The 25697-nt window shown below is 53.3% G+C and overlaps 10 protein-coding genes across 10 annotated transcripts; 2 read left to right on the top strand and 8 right to left on the bottom strand.

Annotated features, from left to right (window-relative positions):
* Nucleotides 1-161: 161 nt before the first annotated feature.
* Nucleotides 162-2151, top strand: BO66DRAFT_460916 (glycoside hydrolase; the record flags this gene model as incomplete). The annotated part of the gene is made up of 6 exons (XM_025652323.1): nt 162-337; nt 393-562; nt 637-756; nt 830-1275; nt 1367-1454; nt 1526-2151. The coding sequence occupies 6 exons, from the start codon at nt 162-164 to the stop codon at nt 2149-2151; spliced, it is 1626 nt and encodes a 541-aa protein (XP_025499742.1).
* A 112-nt stretch (nt 2152-2263) lies between these two features.
* On the bottom strand, nt 2264-4631 carry BO66DRAFT_395040 (SGNH/GDSL hydrolase family protein). The gene is made up of 2 exons (XM_025648132.1): nt 4063-4631; nt 2264-3994 (listed from the first exon to the last, which is right to left on the bottom strand). Exons 1-2 carry the CDS (start codon nt 4462-4464, stop codon nt 2441-2443), a joined length of 1956 nt encoding a protein of 651 aa, XP_025499741.1. The 5' UTR covers nt 4465-4631; the 3' UTR covers nt 2264-2440.
* Nucleotides 4632-5073: 442 nt separating this feature from the next.
* BO66DRAFT_474654 (putative oxalate decarboxylase) lies at nt 5074-7036 on the bottom strand (the record flags this gene model as incomplete). Its single annotated transcript, XM_025653160.1, has 8 exons — nt 5074-5335; nt 5402-5906; nt 5974-6094; nt 6191-6258; nt 6321-6492; nt 6538-6553; nt 6605-6694; nt 6760-7036. The coding sequence occupies 8 exons, from the start codon at nt 7034-7036 to the stop codon at nt 5187-5189; spliced, it is 1398 nt and encodes a 465-aa protein (XP_025499740.1). The 3' UTR covers nt 5074-5186.
* Nucleotides 7037-10213: 3177 nt separating this feature from the next.
* Nucleotides 10214-11576, bottom strand: BO66DRAFT_474653 (dihydrodipicolinate synthase family protein). Its single transcript, XM_025653159.1, has one exon. It carries the CDS (start codon nt 11385-11387, stop codon nt 10497-10499), a length of 891 nt encoding a protein of 296 aa, XP_025499739.1. The 5' UTR covers nt 11388-11576; the 3' UTR covers nt 10214-10496.
* A 584-nt stretch (nt 11577-12160) lies between these two features.
* Nucleotides 12161-13795, bottom strand: BO66DRAFT_442610 (amino acid transporter; the record flags this gene model as incomplete). Its single annotated transcript, XM_025651443.1, has 5 exons — nt 12161-12577; nt 12642-13030; nt 13084-13275; nt 13329-13590; nt 13646-13795. 5 exons carry the CDS (start codon nt 13793-13795, stop codon nt 12161-12163), a joined length of 1410 nt encoding a protein of 469 aa, XP_025499738.1.
* A 635-nt stretch (nt 13796-14430) lies between these two features.
* On the bottom strand, nt 14431-15585 carry BO66DRAFT_442609 (FAD-dependent oxidoreductase; the record flags this gene model as incomplete). The annotated part of the gene is made up of 3 exons (XM_025651442.1): nt 14431-15183; nt 15265-15376; nt 15449-15585. The coding sequence occupies 3 exons, from the start codon at nt 15583-15585 to the stop codon at nt 14431-14433; spliced, it is 1002 nt and encodes a 333-aa protein (XP_025499737.1).
* A 791-nt stretch (nt 15586-16376) lies between these two features.
* Nucleotides 16377-17390, top strand: BO66DRAFT_460897 (proline racemase family protein; the record flags this gene model as incomplete). Its single annotated transcript, XM_025652322.1, has 1 exon — nt 16377-17390. The coding sequence occupies one exon, from the start codon at nt 16377-16379 to the stop codon at nt 17388-17390; it is 1014 nt and encodes a 337-aa protein (XP_025499736.1).
* A 371-nt stretch (nt 17391-17761) lies between these two features.
* BO66DRAFT_460895 (NRPS-like enzyme) lies at nt 17762-21124 on the bottom strand (the record flags this gene model as incomplete). Its single annotated transcript, XM_025652321.1, has 3 exons — nt 17762-18199; nt 18256-20742; nt 20843-21124. 3 exons carry the CDS (start codon nt 21122-21124, stop codon nt 17762-17764), a joined length of 3207 nt encoding a protein of 1068 aa, XP_025499735.1.
* Nucleotides 21125-22539: 1415 nt separating this feature from the next.
* Nucleotides 22540-23453, bottom strand: BO66DRAFT_332842 (uncharacterized protein; the record flags this gene model as incomplete). Its single annotated transcript, XM_025644153.1, has 2 exons — nt 22540-23243; nt 23315-23453. 2 exons carry the CDS (start codon nt 23451-23453, stop codon nt 22540-22542), a joined length of 843 nt encoding a protein of 280 aa, XP_025499734.1.
* A 732-nt stretch (nt 23454-24185) lies between these two features.
* BO66DRAFT_405149 (zinc-binding alcohol dehydrogenase family protein) lies at nt 24186-25317 on the bottom strand (the record flags this gene model as incomplete). The annotated part of the gene is made up of 2 exons (XM_025648964.1): nt 24186-25138; nt 25206-25317. 2 exons carry the CDS (start codon nt 25315-25317, stop codon nt 24186-24188), a joined length of 1065 nt encoding a protein of 354 aa, XP_025499733.1.
* Nucleotides 25318-25697: the final 380 nt, after the last annotated feature.

Below are 25697 nucleotides of genomic sequence, written 5' to 3'. Positions count from 1 at the left end.
TTTTATCTCTAATGTGGCCATGCATAAGTGAATGTGTGAACATCAGTAACTCTTATGTAGACTACCATATATAATCTCATTATCTCCGACCCCCACAATATACAAAAACCTCTTATCTCGTTTACCCTTACTGACCTCCACCCATGTTACTACAAACCATCATGGCTACACCAAAGGTCATTTTATTACTGCTTGCACTGCTGGTCTGGCAGTTTGAAGCAGTAACAGCATATTCGATCAACCATGGAGAGTTCCTTCGTCGAGCCCCTGCTAGTGTTGACGATGAATACACCTGTTCGAAGACCAAGAGGTGCAAGATCAGATGTTGCGGTCCACTGTAAGCTCAACGGTTCGCAAGCTTAACGGTTTCTGGCTAACCTGGAGTCACTCAGAGACAAAGCCACTGGCACCGGCAACTGCGGCTATGGCTCAGACTTCTGTGGAAAAGCATGCAGTGCAGACTGTGACCGCAAGAGCGAATGTGACCCAGGCTGGGGACGCGAATGGTCGGTTGCCTCACACTGCCCTCTCAATGTCTGCTGCAGCAAGTTCGGATTCTGTGGTAAGTTTACCTTTGTGATTGTACTCACTGATCAAGCAAGACTACTATCCTGACACTCGTTGCTCTATCATTAGGAACCACATCCAGTTTCTGTGGGGACGCCAAGGTGCTCTCGCCTGAGTGCAATGGAAAGAGTGCCCATGAACGGACTATCGGATACTATGAAGGTTGGAATCTGGAGCATGCATGCGGAAGTATGTGCTCTAAAGACTTTGTTTCTTATCATCTTACAGTTCTGGACATCACGGCTAATCCGAATCAACAAAGAAATGACGCCAGAGCAGATCCCTCTCGGCTACTACACGCATCTGAACTTCGCCTTCGCGTACATCGACCCTCGGACTTTTCGGATCGCCCCGATGAACAACAATACAGCATCACTGTACAAGGCAGTGACAGGCCTGAAGCGCAAGCAATCGAGCTTGCAGGTGTGGATCGCCATTGGGGGCTGGGCCATGAACGATCCCAGTCCGACTCAATTCACCTTCTCTGACCTGGCGGCCTCACAAATTGCCCAAGACGCATTCTTCGAGTCGCTCCTCAGCTTCCTGCAGACCAACGAATTTGATGGGGTGGACTTGGACTGGGAGTATCCGGTGTCAGAGGATCACGGCGGTCGCCCAGCAGACTTCGTCAATTTCGTGACGCTGCTGAAGCGACTCCGGGAGCGTCTGAACCAGTCGGGGAGAAAATACGGCATCTCGATTACTCTGGTGCGTTGCTTCCATATTTTGATCTTCAACATTCCGAGATCATGCGATGAAAACACCTTCAACTAACCAACCTCCTCGCGAACATCCATAGCCCGCATCCTACTGGTATCTCCGCGGCTTCGACATCATCAATCTCGAACCCCACGTGGACTTCCTCAACATGATGACCTATGACATTCGTGAGCCCGTTCCTCTCCTCTCTCATCCCAATTCTTCCTATCAACTACACTGACCATGTCCATGCCACAAGACGGAACCTGGGACAAAACCAACCACGACGACCCCTACAAAGCCTACGCGCACACCAACCTCACGGAGATCAACCGCTCCCTCGAGCTCCTCTGGCGCAACAACATCAACCCCGCCCGCGTGAACCTGGGCCTGGGCTTCTACGGCCGCAGCTTCACGATGAAAGACCCCCAATGCTCGGCGCCAGGCTGCCAATTCACGACCGGAGGCCGCCCCGGCGAATGCACGACCACTTCCGGCGTGCTGTCCAACACGGAGATTCAGAAGGTGCTCAGCGCCAACGCCACGGGGACCCATGTTACATTTTACAAGGAGGATGCCGTCAAGGTGCTCACGTGGGATCAAGATCAGTGGGTGAGTTACGATGATACGGAAACACTGAAGCTCAAGCTGGAGCTGGCGAATCGCCGGTGTCTGGGGGGCACGATGGTGTGGGCGGTGGATCTGGATGCGGATGGGATGCAGATCGAGGCGTTGGGGTCGGCGATGGGAAAGAAGAAGGCCCAGTTCTGGGATATGGCGGAGCTGTATTCGTTGTTGATTCCCGAGTGGGGCACTGAGGATGTGGATGATGTGTTGGGGTGGAAGAAAAAGCATCATGATCAGCAGCAGGCGCTTATGGGGTGAGTATCCTTTCGTCGTGCGGGGGATTTAGATGTGAGTGATTTGTTGTAATCTGGAGGAAGTTTGCTGGGAGATTACTCTGGGAGTGACTGTGGAATCAAGTGATATTGTGTTTGCTAGTTTGATTAAAATGAGAAATGCGATTTAGTTAACGCGAGGTATTCTAATTTATTTCAAGAAACAGTCCAAGGTAAAAAAAGTAGATCAAGACCGTAGAACAGTAAACACATGCAAATGCACATACACATGCCTGTACCGTACATGCAATGCATAGCTTTCAAAGTCCTTCACACTAGCACCCATGAGTGAACCCCCCGGACGCAAACTGCCCATCGTTATTGCCAAAGCACCTGGGGTTGCAGAACACCGGAGTGCGGAAGAAGGCCTCCCACTCCATGCCATCCTTCTCCTCCGCAGCATTCAGATACTTGAGGTCCCACGCCGTGACGCCGCCCCCGACACAGGTTTTGGCGCTGGGCAGCAAGGAGCGTTGACCGAAGTCGCCCGTGGACCAGCCGCGGCCCCGGATCCAGTACGACTCCCAGAGCCCGCGGTACTTGCTGCGGCAGCTGCCGTCGACCGCGCGGATGACGGGCCAGGGCCGCTTGAACGAGTTCATCACGTTGACCTCGTAGATGTAGTTGCCGCGCACCCAGCGGCCGCCGAACTTCCAGTTCATGGGGTTGTGCTCCGGGTCGTTGCCGTCGCACGAGTTGATGACCCGGTCGAAGCTCTCGAGGCACTGGTGCTCGTCGAACTTCGCCCCGTTGCGCAGGGTCAGGCGGAACCAGTGCGTGTCGGGCGTCTGCTCGTTAAACCAGCGCTCCGAGCTCCACTCGCGCTCGTGCGAGCTGGTCGGCGGCTGGAACTCCTTGCAGAAGGTCTTGTAGTTGGCGTTCATCAGGTCCGCCGAGGCGTAGTCTTTGCGGCCCTCCGGCTGCCAGCATTTGAAGATGTTGTCCGCGGCCTGGCACATCGGGTTCGCGGCCTGCATGATCACCGCGCGCTGGGCGACGATCTCGCTGAGCACGAAGGACGCGATGGTCTTGTGGCCGAACTCGTTCGGGTGGAAGAACTTGCCCCAGCCGTCGGGGAGGCCGACGTTGATGGAGCCGCTGTCGGCCGGGCAGTTGGGGGGAGACGGGTCGCGGGGGTTGAGGAGCAGACTGCGCTCAATCAGCTCGGCTTCGATAGGGGCAAGATCGGTCAGGTTGGTGGTGGCGTTGGTGGTGTTGATTCCCAGCATGGGACGCAATTCGCCGGCCAGCAGACCAGGGGTGTCATCGAAATGCAGATCCACCATAGCTTCCACTTCCCTCTTGCGCAGTTCTTGATGTCCGTCGACCGCGGTGTTTGGTTTGAAGAAATGCAGGTACGGCTGCCTGGGATCGGGATACTCGCCCGTCGTGCCAGGGACACAGAACTGTCCTTTCATGCCGTAGCCCACAAAAGCGTCCCAATCAGCGATGCGGATGTAGGGATTCTGGTACACATGGCTACGAACGCCCAGAATCGTCTCTCTGATGGCCTTGTTGATGTTGATGACGAGCTGGTTGAACTTGCGCCGGCGCTCCACCGTCAGCGGCAATCCACCAACAACCCCAAGACGGGGGAAAGACCAGTCATGCTTTGTGGAGCACTCCTCATTCTCAAGGTTAAAGAATTGGCCGTACAGCACCCAGACAATCATTCCGTTGTAGCTGAGCTTGTACCGCAGTATATCGATGATCTCGCGGATGTTGGGCTTCAGGATGGTGTCGATGTTATGCTGCGCCAAGTCCAGGACCTCCTGGCATTTGTCTTCGCCCTGAACGGGTAGAAAAATGCAGGTCTTGATGATGTCGGCCTACTTTGCCATTCAGCCTCTGCCTGCCCGGCTACGAAGGGTAAGGCACGGTAGGAGAAGATACATACCAAGCAAAGATCATTCCCTCCAGCGCTGATGACCACAATGTCGAGATTGGTGGAGAGACTCTTGACCTGCTCGAAGATCTGTCCTGTTCGAGCTCCACTGCAGGCCTTGTACTCGAAAAGCTTTACCTGAGGGCCAAAGACGTGCTTGAGTTGACCGGGGTAGGACTGGTCGTAGCGAGAACATTTGCGGTCATCGGCACGCTCACTCCAGAGTTTACCACTGCCGATTCCAGCAGTATAGCTGTCTCCGACCGCCGCCCACTTCTTGACCCATGTAAAATCGTGCGGTGAGATGCTAGGGCGATCGCGTTCATGGACAGTGACATTGTAAACGGAGTCTGACGAGTTAAGCGAGACCGCGTGACTTGCTAAGAGACACAGGAGAAGGATAAAGATAATCATAGTATGGATGGGTATAACTTGATGTTGAGAAAGAAACAACTAGGATACAAGAAAGGAAGACCAGAAAAGGTAGCACAATTTCGGACAAAAGAAACGAAAATGAGCGTGGTAAGCAGGAGAGATCGTGACAAGACGAGAGTTGAAGAGAAGGGAAAGTTATATATGACACAAGCGAGATGAGATGATATCGACAACCGGCTACAGAAATCATCGAATATTAACAGGATATCACGCTACACTCAAAGCGGCTATTTTGGATTTACGAAGACCGCCGATAACCAGATCAGACCACATGGATCAGTGAATATGTTCACTCCTTATTAAAATTACTCCTCCGATTAGGCCGGCTCCGAAATCCCATAACCACGTGATCACAAATATACTCACGCGTCTGAATTTAGATATCAACGCGTACGAGATCGTGTGGTACTTCAAGCCTGAAGTGACGGCATACTTACGAGTTCCGATTAGAACCATGGAAGTGTCCATTTCCAGGACACTGTTGTCTGAGAGTACGAGCAAGTGAGGCTGAGAACACAACCCCTTGAATTCAGATTGGTTGACACTTTGACTGGAAATCCGCAAGTCCAATGCGCCTGCGACTACCAGATTGAATTTAAAACAAGGGCTTCAAGAGTATATCCCTCAAATCTATGAAGTCTTATTGCGGAGCAACCTGTACTAGCTGAACAGTGTTTACAGAACACGCTGTGTACCACACTCTACTGCGCCGACGCATCGGTTTCGTTCGACCCAGCAACCACATACATTTTCTCCGTCTTCAGCCGATCCAAAGCACTCTGCGGCAATCGCAACGTGTCCGCTACGATCTGCTTGGGGGTAGATCCGATCCATTGGCCGAGCGACACATCTGGTTTCTGGTTAGCAGAGTATCGCGAGAGCCAGCTCGACGAGCGAGGAGCAAGGAAGGACTCACCAGAGAATTGATCCGCCTGCAATACCTCGACAAAGACCAAATCCTCATCGCCGGTGTTCTCGATATAATGGCTGTTAGACTGAGGGAAATACCCCACGTCGCCGGCGCGGAAGTCAAAGGTAGTGGCGGTGCTGGGTGCGGTAAATAAAGTCGCGCGACCCTGGCCCTGGATGAAAAATGTCCACTCGTCGCTGGTCGGATGCCAGTGAATCTCGCGCATGCCGCCTGGATGCACGGTGACCACGGCAGCGGCGAAATTGTCGGCGACGGGGAAAGTCAGCGGATCGACGATCTTGACGGATCCGCCTTCCACCTCGTGGGCGGGCTGCTCGGAGAAATGGTAGGAGTAGCTTTGGCTCTGGGGGATAACGCCCGCGGTGCCGGTCACATTCTGCTCGCTGATGTTGGCTGGCGCGGGCGTGCCGGGGAAGATGTACAGTTCGTCCTCGGGGATATCGTCGAAGGCGGCGACGGGGAGGTCAAAGTTCTTGGCTAGGACGGATTTCTGTCGACCAGGAAATGAGCATAAGTGGCCGTAGTCAATAAGTAGCTGATAATTGGGTCAAACCTACAGGCTGGTGGGCAAACACTTCGGTGGCGAGGAATGTGTTGTCCTCGGAGAAGGCACCGTCATCGAAGACCAGTAGAAACTCGACCCCGGAGTCCAGGGCCTGGATCGAGTGCGGGATTCCACTGTTCACGATTTGGGTCAGTCACTGATTGGGCGCCCAGCTTATCAAGCTCATGTCGCAAAATTAGGGACAAAGTAGGGACAAATTAGGGACGTACGGAGGGAAAAACCAGACATCGCCGGCTGTTACGTCATCGACAAAGGTCTGTCCATTTTCGTTCACAGCCTGTACAAGGTTAGTGAGAGTATTATGAAATTCGCAACCAGCGAGTTCAGAACAAAGCTCACCTCAATGCGACATGATCCGTTTAAAACTAACGACCACTCGGCCGCGACATGCCAGTGCAGTTCACGATACGCCCCAGCCTCCAGGCGCATATCCACTCCGGCCATTTTCGTAGCTCCTGGCATCACCACGGTATTTTCCTGTCGCGCCCATCCGGATTCATTCATTCCGAGCCTATCGGATTAGTATTGCTTCGGTACTCGCAGTGGGCTGACTTACCGGTTGTGACTGAGTCCTGTTTAACCCGTCAGTGGTAAAGCTTAACCAGACAAAGGAAAACACTCACCCATGGGCCATTGCGCATTGATTGTCTGTCCTTCATCCGTGCCAGGGGGCGCCAATTTGTCACTGTTGATGCGATCGTAGTCGGTGTTTCCTGCAGAAGTGTGCCATCACATTAAAAACTCTGTTTCTCAATGGCTTAAAAGGAGGAAGCCTTACTTGGACCTGGATCCGTCGCGCCCTTGTTCCCTCGGATCGGCTGCGGACTATCCGAATCCTCAAAATCGAGGTACACGCCGAGATCGGCGTCGTCGGTTTGTCCGTCCACCGGCGTGTACGTGATGTCTTCCGTCGTCTGATCGGAGAGCGTGTTCGACGAGGAATACCCAAGCAGGTCTTCCGATCCCCGCAGTGGGGGGTTGCTCGTTGGGGCACCTTGGATCCGCGAGGCGAACAGCGTCGCGAGAGGGAGAGAAAGTAACAATGCAGACTTCATCGTGTCTCTGCGCGTGAAAAGTTTGGGAAGAGGAGATTGAGAAGACGAAGATGGTTGTTTGAACGGAAAGGAGCGCTGCAACGCGTCCTGCAGATTCTTATTTATACCTCTGGCCCAATTTTGGGGTCATTTCTCGAGACCACAGGCCCGCAGCAATCCTTCCCCTCACGCTGCAGCTGGTTGAGATGACGTTGAACCAGGTATATTCGCTGCTCAATCTTTTGCTTACCCCTCACGAAGCGGAGACATGTTGGGAAGGGCTAGGGCTGCAGCCATTGCGCAGTCCGCTGGCTGGGCGCACGGCTGCTTACCAAGTGGAGATACTGGTAATCATGAGTTCTCAGAAAAGGTGGTTTTTTTTTTGGTCGGTAGGTGACCTAGGCAGGAGATGGAGGCTGGGAGGGGCTCATAAGGGCTAGCCGTTTGAGAGTTGATCTCTTCGGCACAATCGTGGAGACAGGGGGACCTTGTTGGGTGTAGCTTCCACGCAAGCACGGTATGTCTACCTGTTGTAAATCTGCAGCACACGTAAGTTGTGCAGTAAGCGAGGAGAACAGTTTGTAGTGGAGCTTGTTGAATGACTCTAACGAATAGTTACCATAATTGACCTACTAACGGAAGCGAGGTGTGTATGTACAGTACTGCACATCTGCCCCTCCCGCGTGCGGGGAATTCTTGTCCAATGCTTGATTTTCCCGGTGCAGATGATCCAGTCCCAATTATGCAGCTGCATGGAGCCGCGACCAAAAAGGCTTAAGGCCTGTCAGCCAGACCCAGTCGTGGCTGTTCGGTTCTCCAATCCGGGAGCTCGGCATCTCAGTCGCGGCCCCCGGATCAGCCAGGAGGAATGCTGGCTGCCTCCCCCGCATGATATCAGATGCTTTTAATATCGCGGCCACTGTTGGCTCGATGGGTCAAAACACTGGACGGAAATACTCGTTCCCGGGAATGTCTAACCATCCACTGCGACGCCCTTCAGCCACCGTATGCACAAGCCCGGTCCAAGAATAGCAGTCATCTCCGCGCATCACCGAACCCTAAGTCCGACGAGTGGCACGGACCTAAAATGTCCCCTCCTCCACATCAAGAATTCACTTCGAAGGCCCGTCATCTCACTCTTTAGCGAATACTGTCATCATTCGAACAAGCTGTCATCCAAGCCGTCCTCATGTTTCCCCTTCTCCTCACGACCCCTCACCTTATCCGCTTTTTCCGCAATCTTGCCAGCTGACCTCCCTCCCCCCTTGCGTCTCTCCCTTCCGCTCCCGCTTCACCAGTGTCAAACAGCGGTGTATCATGACAAACCACGAAGGAAGGAACGAAGTGACATGAGAACAGATGAGGTGTTCAAAATCGGGCTAACCTGAGCGGCAACCTTGGGAGTAATCCGCTCCACTTCTTCCCGCATCTACCTCTTAACAGCCAGTCCAACCTGCTTTTCACTTTCATCATGGCCCAGTTACCCCTGCACGCGAGATTTCTAAATCCTTCAGCCTGGTTATGCAAGGAGCTAGACCCAAGCATGAAGGTTCCGTTCGCTGGACAGGAAATTGTTTGGGGGCCATTTCGATGCACGTCAGCACTTGAAAGACAACACGCCCTGCCACTGTGCATTGAACCACCACCCTACGTGGCCAGATGATGTTTAGCCATTTCACACCTTTTATCGTGAGTCTGGTACACTGATTTTATGCTTAAAAGGATCTTTCCGAGGTTCACAGTTACAAAGACGTATTCTTGGACCTCCCTGAACAAAATTTCATTATGATCGCGGTGAGAGTTGCAAGTGATCGAATCATGGACGGCAACATCTCAAAGTGCCGAAGAGAAAGAACTAGAGCGGGCATGGCTAAGGAAGATTGCCCCTCGCAGCAGGATATCTGGTGCTAGTCCGATCTCTACGACCATCCCACTGCATCGACTTCCTGGCATGGCTGGATCCATTCTCAATCCGACCGGGTCAGGTTAATGCGTCGCTAGTCAGAGAACCAGGACGCGAAGAAGTAGGAGGATGACTTCTACCCAATGATATCTTATGTACCGTCAGTATCATGCTGACCTTCTCTGACGTGCGAGGCTCGGTTCCCTCATTGCCCTGCTCTTCCTGTCCTACTTTATCATCTGGGATCAGGAAACCTGCCTTACATCAAGGGTCTCTCCACGGGTACAATACATATTTCAATGATCTTCATGCAATGAATCTTCACTGAGGGCCCTTGAAATCTCTGGCTCGGTTCGGAACAAACATCTCTCTCTGTCATACCACTTCTATCTCATAAGAGTTAGAATCAAGACCCGTCCTTATATTCAATCGCCTCGGCAACCTAGTTGTCTTACTCAGCATAATCTCCCCCGAGTTCATCCCTACATAAAAGACTCCGGAGTCGTGTAGTGCACTACATTGAACGGATTCAACGCCAATACCGGAGCGCCTTCCGCAATTTCCCAACCCTCAAATAGACACAGTGCCTCGCTGCCGTCATCATCACACTACCAAGATTCCCAGCCCAGTCGACAGCGGATGATCCTGGCACGCGTACGTGTCGAGCTCCAGGATCCCAGCCCGCAACGTCCACTATAACCCCCAAGCAAACACGAGACAGCCCGCAAGTAGCGCTGCGTCGGCGCCACTGACCTAACTGTTCCCCTCACTCCCGAGAGCACGGTACCCGAAAAGCAAACACCATTCGCGCGTACCAGCTCTTGAAAATCACCCAATCAGTGGAAAGCGAACCCCTCTTCCCGAATGGGGCGATGCCGAGGTCTAGAACAAGGATGGAAAAGACAACACTGTCCAAGTAAGTGAGCAAGTAAGTGGCGGCCGGGGCAAAAATCGGGTCAGTGCGCGGAGAGCTTGTGACGGTCGCGCGATCCCCACTACTGAATGGCATGCTTCAGTATCTTTCTCCTCTTTGCTCTCGTGGGTCATACTTTTCCTCCCTTATCACAATCATATGAACATGAATATGGTCATTATAACGTGACTCTGGGCCTATAGGTCATTGTCTGGAGTGGAACTCATTGACAGGGGTGCCTGACTAGGGCGCCGGTTATCACGGCAAGCACGGCGAGGTTGAGGCTCCAAGGTATTTTTAGCTACGTCTGGACTGTACATTCTTTCTAGCGTCGCCGCTAAGATCCGACACTTGTCTGTTGATTCTGTGATAAGGTCATCAGAAGTGATCTGCGGGATCAGGTCCCGCTGGAAATTGAACCCATATAACCTCGTCCGGTAGGATCACTGTCTCCGCAGTACACTTCCGCCTGGAGACAAAATACCTCTCGCATACTATGACCTGACGAGATTCAATCCAGCTTTGGTTGGCCCCATCCGGAATTTGAGCGTACCATGCCAGAGGACTGAACCTGCTACAACCAAAGCATCGCGAGCATCAATCTTTGGACATTTCATTGACGTCTGCGCAAAACCCGCACATATATTTATCTTGAAAACAATACGTTAAACAGTCTTCACCCCAGCACCCTGGATCAGCACCTTGAACTCCTCCTGCACCTCCGTCCCCAACATTTGAAACGGCCTGCGCACGCCACCGGTGGGGGTCCCCGTCAACTCCAGCCCCGTCTTGACGGCGGCGGCATAGTTATGGGACTCGAGGAACTTGCAGACGGGCCAGGCCTTGGCCCACAGCTCGCGGCCCCGGGCCAGATCGCCGCGCACGGCGACCGCCTCCCACAGCTCGACCGCCAGCTCGGGGATGATGTTGGCGGCGCCCCAGACCCCGCCGCGCGCGCCCGCCGCCAGCCCGTAGAAGGTCAGCGTGTCCCAGCCGTTGAACGCGGTGATCCGATCCGACAGCCCGAACAGCATCTCCGTCAGGGCGGGCGCGTCGCCCGACGTATCCTTCAGGTAGCGCACGCCCACCTCCGACAGACTCGCCAGCTCCGCGGGCGTCAGTTTCAGCCCCGTGGCGGAGGGGATGTTGTAGTAGACGATGGGCAGCTGCGTCGCTTGCGTGATCTCGGCCATCAGGGTCTTGAGTTCGGTCAGGGTGACTGCGTCGTAGAAGGGGGGCACCACCATCAGCGCTGAGGCGCCAGCCTCGGCGGCGTGCAGCGAGAGCTCCAGCGTATCCCGCGTGGTGAGGGCCCCCGTGCCGGCGATGACGGGCACGCGGCCGTCGGCGTACTTGACAACGAGCTCGGTCAGTTGTTTGCGTTCTGCAATGGTCATGGCGGTGAATTCGCCGGTGCTGCCGCCGGGGACGAGGCCGTGCACGCCGGCTTTGATGAGGCGGTCGATCAGGGCCTGGAGGCGCGGGGCGTCGATCGCCGTCTGGTCGTCGGTGAAGGGGGTGATTAGCGCCACCATGATTCCGTGGAGGTCGGCCATTGTGCTGTTGATTGTAGTTATCGTGGTGGGTGGTTATGGTCTGGATCGACGATGGGTTCTGAGGTGGAGGAGAGAGGACTGAGCACAATTAAGGATTTAAAGTAATAGGTTTCTGATTGAGATGTCATTCAACACAAGCTCGGACAGGTACTCACTTAAGTACCTCGAGTTTCTGGCGACAAATTCATCGATGGGGGATGTTTCCAAGCTGCCCCTGCAGTTGATCGCCTGAATTGGCAGGTGGTTCCGCGGAACTCCGAATTCGGAAGGTTGGGCGTCAGCGGGCCCTGAAAGCTGGGGTAGATCTGAACACATCATCTGATAAGGATGTCTTTCCGATTTTGTGAACTACTCCCTATAGCCTGGAGGTTGTTATACTTATACCCATACAGGGCTTATTTTGAAGCGAGCCTCAACGTCATATGTGCACAGTACTTGGTATGCACCCGACCGGAGCCTCCGACCGCCAAAGATGTGTTGATGTCTGCAAGTGACGACCCTAACAGCTTATGAAAGCAAAGCACTTTCTGAGAACAAAAGCCTGCAGAAGAGCTTTTGGCTCGAGTTTAGAGCAATGATAAAGACATCTACTGGGTTTGGGGACAGTAGCACTAATACCAGGATCTCTACTGAAAGGGTTGAACGTATGCACAACAACTTTCAAAAAGCTTCACTCGATTGTCTCACTGGAACTAGGTACAAGAGGCAGTCACTGTCTTTCAGTTTCCCGCTTATATACACAAATACACATATTCAACGGTAACCAGGGTTCCTTAGTTATCATTATTGGCGCAAGACCAGGCCGAGGACCCCTCGGTCTTCTCGTAAGACGAAATGATACTCACTATGGAGCTGTAGGTTCCCCCTATCGTCAAGAAGAAGCCGGTCAGGATGACAAAGACACACCAGGCAACCATCAAGCACCACCGCAGAGACTTCTTCTGCCGGCCCGGTCCCCAGTTGTCATACAGCCACATACATCCCATCGGTTGGAAGCATAACGACGTGGCGAGAAGAGCCCCCACAAGTGATACCAGATCGCTAAAGACCGGGATGCTGCTTGCGACGATGTATGCGACCGAGGTCACCGTAAAGGTGGACCCGAGCCACACGATCCAGTGGGTCCGAGTCTGGCCGGTCAGGTGTCTGGTGCCCCGAAGGATGCGGATAAAGATGTGTTTAGCCGGTAACTTGTGTAATGTTAGTTATGTTAGAACATCAGCCAAGATGTTGGAATTGGCAGCGAAGACTCACATGAAGCATGAGAGTGGCGGAGACAGCCAGCCCCGGGAGAGCGAATCCGTAGCTGATCTTCTTGATCAAGATCCCCGCAGAACCTAGAGCGGGTGATGCAACATGCGATCCGCAGTAGTAGTACACGACTGTTCCGACTACAATGTAAATGACCGTGACAGTGACTTGACAGATGGTTAGGGCTCGAGTGAAGTGTCGCGGGTCACGCATCTCCGAGACGATGTTGAAGAACGCCGGGGTTCCCGCGTAGGTCAAGGAGATGGTCGAGAGAGCAGTCATGGCCTCGACAAAGGTCGGATTGCCAAAGAGTTTGTAATCTGGGGCTGGGATCACGCCGTCTGTCATGGGAGCATGACCTTGAATTCCAACGGCGATCGTGAGGATAAAGACTGGCGATCATTTAGTTTCAAATGAATATTTGGAGGGACTCAGCTCAACATACCTGCAGTAATGATGCATGCAGCGCCTACCCAGGCCAACCAGCTGATACGACCAAGGGTTTGGATGCTGGAAAAGATCAATCCAATAATGGCAGCGACAGCCACGAAGACTGCAGTGCAAGCTCCGTGGTCAGAGAGTGCGTTCAGGGAAATCGAGATGCTCAACAGAGCCGAACCACCAACAAAGATCCAGTCTAGCAAGAGGTTAGAGCCCGGGTCAAAATCATCTTGAAAAGTAAGCTCTCACACAAAGTGTATGCTGCACCGAGTAGTTCATAGCCAAAGCGTCCAAACAGCATTTTCCCCACGTCGTCAATCCCATAAACACTGGGGTGGCTTAGTTTGAAGACACCCACCATCCAGTTTGACCAAGATGTCATCCCGGCGATTGTTAGAAGCAGGATTATTCCGGGCACTATTCCAAGGATATCGAAGACTTTAGGCATCGAAAGAACTCCCAGACCGATTTGAGTTTTAATCATGAGAGCTGTGGTTCCCAGCCAGCTCACCTAGGCTGTGTCAGTTTGATGGGTTGATTCTTGAAGAAATTCTCAAAGACCTCACATTCCGATAGTTGGTATTCCCTTCACGGATCTCACCGAATACAGCATCATCTTGAATTGGCTCGCTGGATGCTTCATCAATCTGTGATTGCACAGGGGCAATGCTGTTCCGGTCAGGGTCAGAGATTTCTTGTTTCTTCATGGCAGACATAATGTTGGTAGTAGGTGTAGAGAACATAGACATGGATTCTGGACAAGTGGCATTCCAATACCCCTACGGGTGCACCAATTATCTAGACCTGGCGCATCCCCGGTTATTGCTTGATTGCGCTTAGTGTGGCCCACCTGTGAGATATGGGGATGCGGGGAAGCCGATAAAGGAGAGAATATGGAAACTCCTTCCGGAGAAGAAGAGTATGATGAGTGCTTCATGTCCCCATTGCACATTTACGCCGAGGGTGGGGCTAGGAGATCATCCCCATGCGGCGTGGATAACCAGTTACATGTTTGCTCCCGAACTCGGTCTCTTATCGAGATGCATATCACCTGGAAGTTATCTAGAGGACAAGTCTTGATTGCAGGCAAAGCAGATTTGTTGGCAAATCCATCAAGCTCTAGGCAGAAGCCTGATAGGCAAGTGCTCCCCTGCTTTACATTTACTTGCCCAATTACCTTTCGTAACACGAGGACTATGTTCTGCCTGGATACGCCTCGTCTGACTTATTGAGAGCTCTTTATGGCTCCTCCTTCCCGTGAGAATTATGCATAATGTGTTTCATGTAGCCATTTCAACCGTGGATGCTTCCCCTTTTCGTCAGGCCGGTACAGCATGCCCACAAAAGCATATCAAAGACGACTCCTTGGAACCTCATCCTGCCACACAATCGAGTCAACCAGCTCCCGGACCTTCAACGCCACGCCGTAACTAAAGATATAACCCAGCCCGGCAAACCCGTAGGCATGTACGACATCCCCCTCGACTTCCAGCCGATAACCCCCTTTTCTCCCAGGCCGAAAGGCGACAATATCCTTTTGGACATCCTTCTCCAGATCAACCGACAACAGACCGCCATTCGTCATCGTATTCACCCGCTGGAGGATATCCGCACGTAGATCTGTATCCACGTTCCGATCCAGATTGCCGGGCTGGCTCACGCCTCCGATGATCGCACCATTTGTGAACATCCGCGGAATAACGTAGGTGTAGTGCGAGCCCTGATGCATCATCAACTGTTCGACAAAGTCCGTCTTGACGAACATGGTCTGTCCGCGGATCGCCTCCACATTCTTGTCGCCGGCGAGAGTGTAAGCACCCAGCCCGGAGGCGTGGACGATGACTTTCGCTCCGGTGATCTTTTTAGCTTCTTCGATCGAGCTCAGCGTCTTCCGGATGAAGGTCACCCCACGAGCCTGCAGCTGCTTTTGGATCCATGGGAGGAGGTATGCGGGGTTGATCGTCATGGAGGTGTATGTGAATCCGAGTTTCACTCCATCGGGCAGCTTTTCCTTTGGGATCAGACGGTAACGCGGTACGACCGTCTTGTACCAGATGGTGGAATCGTCGTCGCGGTCGTCGTAGTGTTCCGTTGCTTTTATGACCTGGCCATATCGTAAGGGACGGGTTAGTGGGGAGCTCATGGCACGAGCAGGATGTGCACTCCGAGTGAGTGGCTGACTTACTTGAACACCGCTCGTTGGATCGCGATGTGCTAATGCCCAGAAGTATTTGAAGTTCTCGGTCTGGAGGGATTCGCCGCCTGCGTCGGGGTGCGGGAAGATCGATACGCCGGCCCTGTTGCGTCGTAGTTTAGCATGTAGCGCAGTCAGAAGACATGAACAATTTTGGGGGGATAGAGAATCTCACCAAGGACTGGCCCAGTCTTGAGTCTCATCGCCCGGTAGATCGCGGGCCACGATGGTCACTTGGTAGCCGGCATCGGTGAGGGCCAGAGCCGACAGAAGGCCGATGATCCCCGAGCCGATAATGCCCACGTGTTGCATTTTGGTGGATGACTGTGAATGAACGATTGATCGATTGAACTTTGCGTTGGATATCCCCAGCAAAAAATGGTTTATGGTTGAAGTATTTACATAGCCAACAACTGAAGCCGTCTTCTGTATAGGTATAGAGTCCGATAGGCTGAAAAGCAGCCGGAACCACTTGCCAAAATCGGGCTGTCACGCCAATCTCAGTCAGGGCCTTCATCCCCGCCAATCCCCCCGCCTTTTCATGGGTCCTCGGACCAGTACCATACTTTTGTGTGCGTGTCACTTCTTGCAAGTATCATGTGTTATAGTGATTTTAGTATCGTGAGGATTTCTGGATAGTGGGCTAATTACAAGCCATGTATAGACCGCAGGTTCGCAGCAGGGTGGCAACATCGATGGAATGATCTGGCAAGATAATGCACATTCACAGGTCCTGCCGATCGTATCACACTGTCAGTTCACATGAAAGATAAGCCCACTGGCCCTTTGCCCCTGACACTGATCAATGTCCAGAATTGGTGATCTTACGGATCCGTGGCAAAAGCGCCCTGCGCAGCAAACAGGTTAGGAAAGAGCTCCCGGAACCCCTCGGAAATGTCATAGAACCTAATTAAATCGCCATAAAGCTTGCTATCCAAGACATATGCAAGTTGTTCCGCCAATGTTCGTTGATAAGAAAGGTTTGCTATACCCAATCTCAAATTTGGCCCAGCAACCGATCTCTACCATACCTACCTCAACTATAGCCCTGTTCTTAGCAACCAATCCAGAGCGAAGCACAACCGCCGACGAAAGAAAGAAGAATGCGATCCCGCCGCAACATCTCCCTGGTATGCTGCCACTGCGAAGGCGAAGTCGGCGACGTGATCGTCGGCGGCGTGCTCGACCTCCCCGCGCCGACGATGCACGCCAAGCTCGTGCGCTCCATGGCCGAGCACGACGACCTGCGCCGGCTGATCCTCCACGAGCCCCGGGGTCGGCTCGAGATGAGCGTCAACCTCGTCCTCCCGCCGTGCGACCCGCGCGCCGACGCCGGCTTCCTGATCATGGCCCCGGGCGACTGGGTCCCCATGTCCGGGTCCAACACCATCTGCACCACCACCGTCCTGCTCGAGACCGGGATGATCCCGATGCAAGAGCCCACCACTGAGGTGAAGCTGGACACGGCGGCCGGCCTGGTCACGGCCACGGCTGAGTGCTCCGAGGGCCGGTGCAAGTCCGTCTCGTTCGACAACGTGCCTGCGTTTGTGTACGCGCTCGACATGGAGGTCTCGATTCCGGGCGTGGGAAGTGTTCGGGTGGATATTGCATACGGGGGCCAGTGGTACGTGATTGCCCAGGCGAAGGATCTGGGGAATGTTCCGGTTCAGACAGCTGAGAAAGACCGGCTGGTCGAGTTGGGGCAGCAGCTGAAGGCGGCGGTGCTGGCGCAATGTATGCCCACGCACCCGGAGAACCCGGCTATCCGGGGCATCAATAATGTGATTATCAGTGCGCCGCTTGCTGAGCAGGATGGTGGGCTTTCGGTGAGGCATACGGTCATTGTCACGCCGGGGAGGCTGGATCGGAGTCCCTGCGGGACGGGAAGCTCCTCTCGTCTGGCAGTCCTCCATGCACGAGGACAGGTACAAGTTGGGGGAAAAGTCACCTTCCGCAGTATCATCGATACTGAATTCGTTGGTACCATACGCGGGGTGCAGAAAGTCGGGGGTGTGGATGCGGTGCTGCCGACGATACGGGGCAGAGCGTGGATTACAGGCGAGCGTCAGGTGCGGTTGGATCCTGATGATCCATTCCAAACCGGGTTCTTGATTTGAATGCAATGAAAAAGCTTGTGTGTGGTGCCCACATGGGATCTAAAGAGACTCCACATCGGAGGACATTCGTGGCTATGCATCCTGTGCATACTTCTTTGTTTGTGTAAATATGTGATGCTGTCGTAGAGATGATTGGCCTCGGCCTGCAAGAAGATTTACTGCATACTGGCGCCATCAGATTGAGGGTATGATTCTGGGAAAGAGATTTTAGTCATAATATACAACAAATCAACAGGTTGAACATTGTTTGCCACCAATATCAGTAGCTGACTACTTGGAAATTTATTTTAACTCGGATCTAGCCACTCCCGCGGCCCCCAAGGTGTTCACACATTTTCACTCCCATAGAGGCAAAACGAAAAGGTCGAGTTCTAGATATGCAGCGCTGGTATCCAACCCTTCCACTGTCGCAGCCACACTTCCATGAAGCCACCATCTACTGGTCCCAGCCCGCGCAAGGCAGCACTGTACTTCTGCGCATTGCTAGTATCTGCAGGAGGCCGTACCCAGCCCTGAGAGTTTGCTAGCGCGGCGAAGAAGTCCATAAGCGATGCCGCAGGCATGTCTTGCAAGGTAGTTTGCGCCATGTTCGGGTCCGACAGCCGTCGTTCCAGGCTCTGGATCCAGTCTCTGAGGGGGATGATCTTGGCATTGCAGGCACGACTCGCGACCTGCGCCAGTGAGTCCCAGGGGCTGGTATGCGGGTTGACGATATGATAGACCTCTGCACGGCGCGCCGGGGGTGAACACAATGAGTCGACACCACATCGTGCGAGGATGATCTGGGTGATGCCTCGAGCAGCGATATCCTAGACATCATGTCAGTCTTTGCTCGGTTAAGCTATCTTCCCAGCAGCTAACTCACAATTGGAACCCAATCCACGGGAATCGATCCTAGGCTGTCAGGCAGCTCTCCCATGGTGTGAGAGGTCTTGATCAGGGCAGGAAACCAGTCACGGGAAACCCACATGCCCGCCTCTGCATACGATGGGCCTGCCAATTGACCTACTCGATGAATGGCGATCGTGTTCGGGCGCTCCTGTGCGAACAGGTCACAAAGAACCTCGGCCGCAAACTTCGACTCCGCGTAACCTTGATTAAGGACTAAGGACGAGTCATGCAGCGTTTCGGTGATATGGCTGGCGGTGATCGGCGCATCCGACCTACAATTACTGACGGCGGCGATCGACGAAACAAAATGAAGGGCCGCCTGGCGGGTCGAGCCCCCAATCAAGGCCAGCAGGCGCTGTGTCCCCTCCAACTGGATCTCGAAACTCGAAAGGGGCAGATTGAAGTTCACCATCCACGCATTATGCACGACCACGTCGACCCGCTCGCGCAAGTGGCGGTACGCGTCCGATGTCAGACCGAGATTCTCTTGGCTCAGGTCGGCCTGCCAGAAATGTACGCGGGAGGTTTCCTGGAGCCAGCCGTCTGCGAGCCTCTTCTCTTGGAACTGAACCAGCTGTCGTGCTTGAGCATCCGCGGAGCGGTTGAGGCAATAGATCCGCATGACGGTCGGATCCTGTAGCAGTTCATGTAGGAGATAGCTGCCAAGCTCGCCTGTGGATCCAGTCAGCAGCACGGTCTTCCCACGGAGCTGCAACTCCTGTGCCTGCTGCCAGACCGCGCGGGTCAGCATATGCTCGCGCGGCCAGTTGGCAGGCGAGGGTGTCTGGCCCTCTGCGGTATCTGCCCCAGAGCCCTGGCCTTTTTGTTTGTACAGCGCTTCCGCCAGTCGTCGCACGGTCGCATGCTCATAAACGGCGGCGCTGGTCCAGGAGAACGCTGGTTGATGGGGCGGCCGGATTCGATTGGAAGCGTCCTGTAGTGCCTGGGAAAGTCGAACAACCTGCAGGGAGTCGACGCCCAAGTTGACGATGTCGGTGTTCAGATCCACCGCACTGACCCCTGATATCTTCGCCACCAGGCGTTGCACCCACAACTGGAGCTCGTCACGACTTGAGTCTGGCAGTGCATTCAGATCTTCGACAGCGTGGCCAGGCTCTGGTGCAGGGTTATATAGAGCATCGATCACATCCTTGTAAAGCTTGCTGGTTTCTCGCCGGCGCAGTGTGCCCTTCGGTGTCAGTGCAAACGGTCGATCGGGCAATGCAAGTGTAACGTGGGTGCGGTGGACCTGTCCATGAGCCGGCAACAAGCCATTGGCTTCGTTGAGAGTGGGTGCCAGGTCACGTAGGAGAGACTCCTGGGTCCAGGATTCCGGCAGGCTGTCCCACTCAGGCTCTACTATCAATGCCACCTGAAAGCGCTCCTGACCGAAGATGGCCGCCCGATGGACAAGAGGGTGGGTTTCCAACTGACGTTCTGCATCTACAGGATTCAGCTTCTCGCCGTTGCTGAGAACAATGACATCGTCTGCTCGCCCCTTGGCTCGCCAAAGATTGGGCTTCGAAGGGTGAGGTTCGAAGAGATCGCCGGTGCGATACTCGGTCAGGTGCGGGAAGCTGTGGAAGACGCCGTGATATCGGCGGGATGGAGGGCGAGGGAGCACCAGCTGCCACAGACCCTCCCCAGCTTCCTCCATGCGATGGTCGAAAAATGGATTCCATTCAAAATAGTTCCAGTCTGCGGGGTCTTGGCAGAGAAGCGTCGCCGTGTACACCGTCTCGCTACTGCCCATCAGTGTCTGCAGCCGGAGCTGAGTAGAGATGGCATCGCCGGTCGCGCTGGCGAGAGGCGCCCCGCCATAGTTCACATCTTGCAGTTGTAGCAAGGCCAGTCGCCCTTGTTCAGAAGACCAGAGGTCTTGCAGGAGAAACGGGCTGAGTAGACCCCATCGAGGCGGAACCGGGGCGGACATGATGCGGGAGAACAGCTCAGGGGTGAGAGGTCGATCAGGGGCCATCAGGAAAGGAGTTTCGTAGAAGATGCACTCAGCTAGACAGTACCACCCCATGATATGAAACATAGGCCCGTGAAAAAATCGCATCTTGCCCATGTTCCGCAGAGCGCTCATGGCAGGCTCCCGACCTGGAGGCACGGGCAGGGTCTGCATCTGGTCTATGGTTGCCAGATACCCGTGGGTCAGAGTGATGGGTTTGGGCATCCCCGTGGTCCCTGAGCTATGGATTATCAAAGTTGGATAGTCTTCAACATCATTGTAGCTTTCTTGGTGAGGATATTCCGGGACAGGAGAAGGTGCGAAAATGTCCCAGAATGGTGCCATCTGCCATCGCTCAAGTCCAAGATCTGAGCAATTGTCATCAACCTCATCGATGATCTTCTGTAATTGAGCTCGTTCACTTCCATCCACGAGCACCGAACAACGTGTCTCTGAGATCAGATGGCGGAAAGCAGGCTGCGAGTTACGCGTGGAAAGCAGTAGTGCCTGGCATGTATCGGAGTCAGTCAGGGAACCCTATCTCGCCGTGAAAACAAGAGAAAGACAACCACGCAAAGAACAGGATGATAGTGGAAAGGTTTCTTACGACATGGCCTGTTTTCATACACGCGAGCGCAAAAGCACAGTACCGCAGATCATTTGTCCCGATGTACGCAAGCACCTGTCTCTCTTTCCCCTGGAGCTTCTCCTCGATCCACCAGGCTACACGGTCCACGGCATACGACAGGTGCTGGTACGTGATCGGGCGCCATTCACACTCGGCATCTTGGGAGGTTGGGTGAACACAATACAAGCGGTCGGGTTGACTTTTTGCTTGCTGATCTACTAATTGAGTTAGGAGTCTTGGTGCGAGGTCGTTGGATCCCATACTGTCTGCGATTGTTTCAAGGGTCGATGATTGAAATACGGCGGGCGTTGGAAAGCGAGACAAAGTCAAAATTTATATGATGCGCAGACGCCAGTCTCATTTCCCAAAATTGGCATCGTGGCAAATCTGCCTTGTCGAAAATATGTTTGCGTGGTAAGCGCGCGTGATCGTCGCTTGTAGAATGCAATTTGGCTAGAGTGATAGTAATACATGCTGGAGTGATCGAGTGATCTTCGGATCTAAACAGAGCCATGGCGGCCGTCCAGCATTCCAATGCCCCTCGTTCGTTCGTTCTGCAAAGGCTACTAAGCTACTACGAATCGTCAGCACCTACTTGTTCGAGCCTCCTACATCTCAGTATTTGAACTATGGTTTGCTTGCGGTAGCACAAACCGCCCTTGTTGAGTGCGTCATCATTCTTTTAAACCATGGTGATCAATGAGCCATACCAGAGGTTGACGTCCAGAATTCAAGCTGAAAAGGGACTACAGGCTGTGCCGGAAACTGCTGACTCGGAACTAGTAGTGCAGGCTGCTGTGAGATTTACTTTGCGTGAGCTTAGTAGAGTTGTTGGCAATGGGACATTGTGCCATTATAGTGCTCACTATCGCTACTTACAATTGTCAGTAGATAGAAGCAGGAAGTACTACTAATATCAGTGAACGAAACCAGAACCATCATACCCACTAATGATAGTGTAGCCCACAGAGCCTGAAAATAGCCCTGCGCACAGTGAAGTAATCAATATACGAATACATCTATATAACCCCCCCGACGTGTTGTTTTTACAACGATGACTTGGCAATAACAATTACCTTGCTTTTATAAAGCAGGGATAGTATAGATGTATCTGAAAACCTGCTAAACATAAAGATAAATATACGAATAATATACTACACAGGCATAGGTTGCTGAATCTTGCAGCCTGCTTAGTCCGGACATGATTCTCTAATTTAACGAGGTCTTATTTCCCTTTCCAACAAGCTATATCTAGAATCAGCCAGACTTGCATGTTGTATGGTCAAGATAAATTGTAGATCTGATTGTTAACAGTTATCTCTCATCTTACATATAATGACTAATATGGGAGACCGACAAACTGCCTTGTATTAGAGGGACCATTTCGTGGCCCCTTTCCCATGAGTGCGTTGTAGTATATACACCCCTCCGGAGAACATAACAGCAATTTTTTGAACGTTTTCCCAATCCGCATAAGTTATTTATTATTCAATTTCTTATGATCTTTAGGCGCCTGTGTGCTTTATAAACCAGGGGAGTTGTGATTATGAAAGATGGCAAGTTACCAAATACAGTGCCTTGAAACAGGGATATGATAATGAACTATAGGTAAAGTCTACCTGAGAGCTGACATGAACCACCGGATATATTCACATGTGGCTAAGGAACCTTAGCCCTCACAGGCTCGGCAACTGGCTTTGTGCCATGACCCATTCCATGCCAGACAAGAACTTCTTTGCCTCCATCCCTGACCGCGGGAGGTCATGACCGGCCGAGTGCTCAAGCGTCTTAGTGTTACTCGGATCAAAGAATGATCGCACAAGAGCTGCAAAATTGCCCATCCCTGGGAGGTCATTTCGCCCGTGCAAGTGGAGAGAGGGGATTGCGAGGCGTGTCTGCAGTGCATTTGGATGCAAAGCACTTGGCACGAGATGGGGCGCCCGATCGAAGAAATACGAGGCCGAGTCGCCTGTGATGGACTGCGTGCTGTGAATGACCTCCAGCATCGCCTCGGACACCGACCGGGCTGGCTCGGGGAGCTGCGCAAGCTGGATTTCCTGGCCGGAGCGGAGACGTTGCTGGTCTTCGGACGACAGCGAACCATATACAGCCTGATTGTACGCCGAGTCGGCGGCGCAGGGAATCGTGGGCGAGCAGAAGATTGCGAACCGGAACGGACCGGGCTCCTCTGGATGGGTGGTGGCGTATTCCAGCATGAAAGAGGCCATCACCGCGGCGCCTTGACTGAATCCCAGTACTCCATCAAAGGGGCCGTTCTCCTCGATTGCCTCTTCGATCAAGGCGTGAGCTGCGTCAACCGACTCGGTGTCGAATGTGCGAGTCCAGCAATAATATGGTCCCGGGAAAGTGTCTCCGATGCCTAGAAGTGAAGAATAGAACCTGGTTGTCAGTGAATAGTCTGATTCGCACACTGGCAGAGAACCAATTCACCAGGCGCAGGCGAGCATTCAATCTCGCCAGAGAGGAAAACAAATTCCCAGCTCGGGTCAGCATCTCGTCTCAGTGCTGAGAGCTGATGTTGTAGAACATCAGGGTTCGTTCCGTAGCCATGAAGACAAAGGATCTTCATTGTGTTGCGTTTGTTGGTCTTGTTGCAGCTTTGTTGAGCGCAGGTCTTGTGAGAAAAGAATATACTTCTCAAGAGTGTTATGGAAGCTTCGCTTTATCTACACTCGCCAAAATACACGGCTTCCCTCTTATTTGGGATCATTCTTCGCTGATATGACGTTTACTCTTAACCTAGTGTCAGTGGCGCATTGTAGGGATGATGCGACCGTTCTTAAGAAAATGTAGGCGTCGACCGGGTCAGTCAATATACTCATAAGTCATTCTGCAGCAATGCTGCATGAATAGCCCGCTTGAGTCACCGATCACTTGTTTGGTGCTCCTATATGCATGCTATGATATCCCGGCCGCTTGGAACCATACATGGTGTGCTGTGTGGTTCGTTTCAGGCATGACAAATTCTGCCTGGCCACATTCCTCGAGTTGAAGCAAGGGGCTTCTACAAATTCTCCTTATCTTGTGTTCAGCAACCCCTCACCTCGGACATCTCTTTCCGAGTGTGTTCTCATTATTCCTTGCAGGAAAAAGACCGCCATTTCCCCGGCGGATCATAAGCTCTACTTCAAGTACGGCAAAGATCAAATTAACCCTAAGACGGAAATCGTGAAGTCAATCGCCGTGAGAGGACCGACTTGGCGGCGCCACATCGGCATATCAATTCTTGGCTCTCATTGTGAAGAGTGATCAACATTCCATATCCCTTTCAGAAGCTCTCTTAGTGATTACTTCCCCGCCTCTACTGGGTCTCATCAACACAATAGACCAGCTTGGAGGCCCGCACCTTGCCCTGTCGGAGCAAGTCCAATCCCGCGGGAATTCCAGCCAAACCACCCGATTTCGCCTCTAATCGATGGGGGGTAATCTGGCGGGTCTGTAACAACTTCTCCACCGTATCAGCCCACTGGGACCCAAATTGGAGGTTTGCAGGCGTGGCTGGGACTTCCTTGCCGCCCATCTGGTAAGGCTCCCCGATCATATCGTAGGCCATCGAGACTTGCGTATCCACGTCAGCCCGTGGGCATCTCACGTCCAGCAGCGCATTGTAGCAGCCGCCGGATGACGAAATCGCGGCGGCACATATCGCCGCCGAGGCATTCGTGGAGATGGTGTCAAAGACGAGCTCCAGGGCATCATCGGTCTCCTCGCGGATTCGGTCCCCTACCTGGGAATCATGATAGTCGAAGACCGCATCCGCGCCGAGCTCCAGCATCCAGGCGCGGTTGACTTCCGAGCATGTGGTGACGACGCGAAGACCGGACAGCTTCGCGAACTGGATCGCGAGGGAGCCCGTTGCGGTGGCCCCGCCGTAGATCAGAATTTGAGTGACCCCTTCATCCTCATCCTCTTCGTCCTTCGCCTTGCCCGGTTCAGCCAGCTGCATAGACTGATAGAGGTTCTGTCCAATGGTGGTCATGCCGACCCCTAAACAAGCCGCCTCTTCAAGGCTCATCCAATCTGGCACGTTGAACTGCAAGTCCCCCTTGGCGATCACATACTCTGCAAAGGCACCTCCGTGGGGCCGCATGATGTCGCAGCCGTGAACAAACCCGGCGATACGCTCGCCTTTCTTCCACGATTTGCGCACCTGAGACCCAATGGCCTCGACAATGCCGGCATAGTCACAGCCGACGACCGCTCCGTTGCATGACTCGAAGTCGACGTGTTTCCAGTCGGTTGGATTGAGAGCCACTGCATCGGCTTCAGAATCACATTGGAGAGAATGGAACTCGGCTCCATTCGGACACAGTGGACGTACCTGCGCGGGTTTTCACCAAGATGTAGTCGTCAGGCAAGCTCGGTATGGGAAGGTCATCGACAAGGGCGACCTGACCACGTTCACGAACAATGACAGCGCGTTGAGTAGCCATGGAGATTGAATGTAGCAGACGATGGATAACCAGAAATGCTTAGCGATGTGGTTGAGGTGTTGATAAGAAGTTGAATTAAGGACTCGTTCCAGATCGTATGAGCCTTTTGACCCTGTCGCATCTTTTGTTCGCTTCTTATCGCCTCCACTCAGCCAGGGGTCTCTTGCAGATCTCCTCGGTGGCGACACCGACCGTCTTCTTCTGACGAAATCAGAATGTATTCCCCTACCTTTTCGGGATCTTTCTGCATCTCGGGACTTGTGTAACTCCATGATGCAAAGGCAAAGGGAGCAGTCCGTTATTGTGCCCTCCACAAACCCACCGCGCAAAATTCGATTGCATCATGGATAAGACGGGGGGATGAGATGAGGAAGCCTCAC

The sequence above is a fragment of the Aspergillus aculeatinus genome, assembly GCF_003184765.1.
Source record: "Aspergillus aculeatinus CBS 121060 unplaced genomic scaffold BO66scaffold_56, whole genome shotgun sequence".
Lineage (NCBI taxonomy): Eukaryota > Fungi > Ascomycota > Eurotiomycetes > Eurotiales > Aspergillaceae > Aspergillus > Aspergillus aculeatinus.
Note: the sequence above shows the minus strand (reverse complement) of the source record. Positions and strands in the feature narration are given on the sequence as shown.

Excerpts from the sequence above, each read along its gene's own strand:
- BO66DRAFT_395040 (XM_025648132.1), bottom strand. The coding sequence starts at position 4,464 with ATGATTATCTTTATCCTTCTCCTGTGTCTCTTAGCAAGTCACGCGGTC. Across the intron at positions 3,995-4,062 it reads GAGGGAATGATCTTTGCTTG|GCCGACATCATCAAGACCTG; the intron begins GTATGTATCTTC and ends ATGGCAAAGTAG.
- BO66DRAFT_474653 (XM_025653159.1), bottom strand. The coding sequence starts at position 11,387 with ATGGCCGACCTCCACGGAATCATGGTGGCGCTAATCACCCCCTTCACC.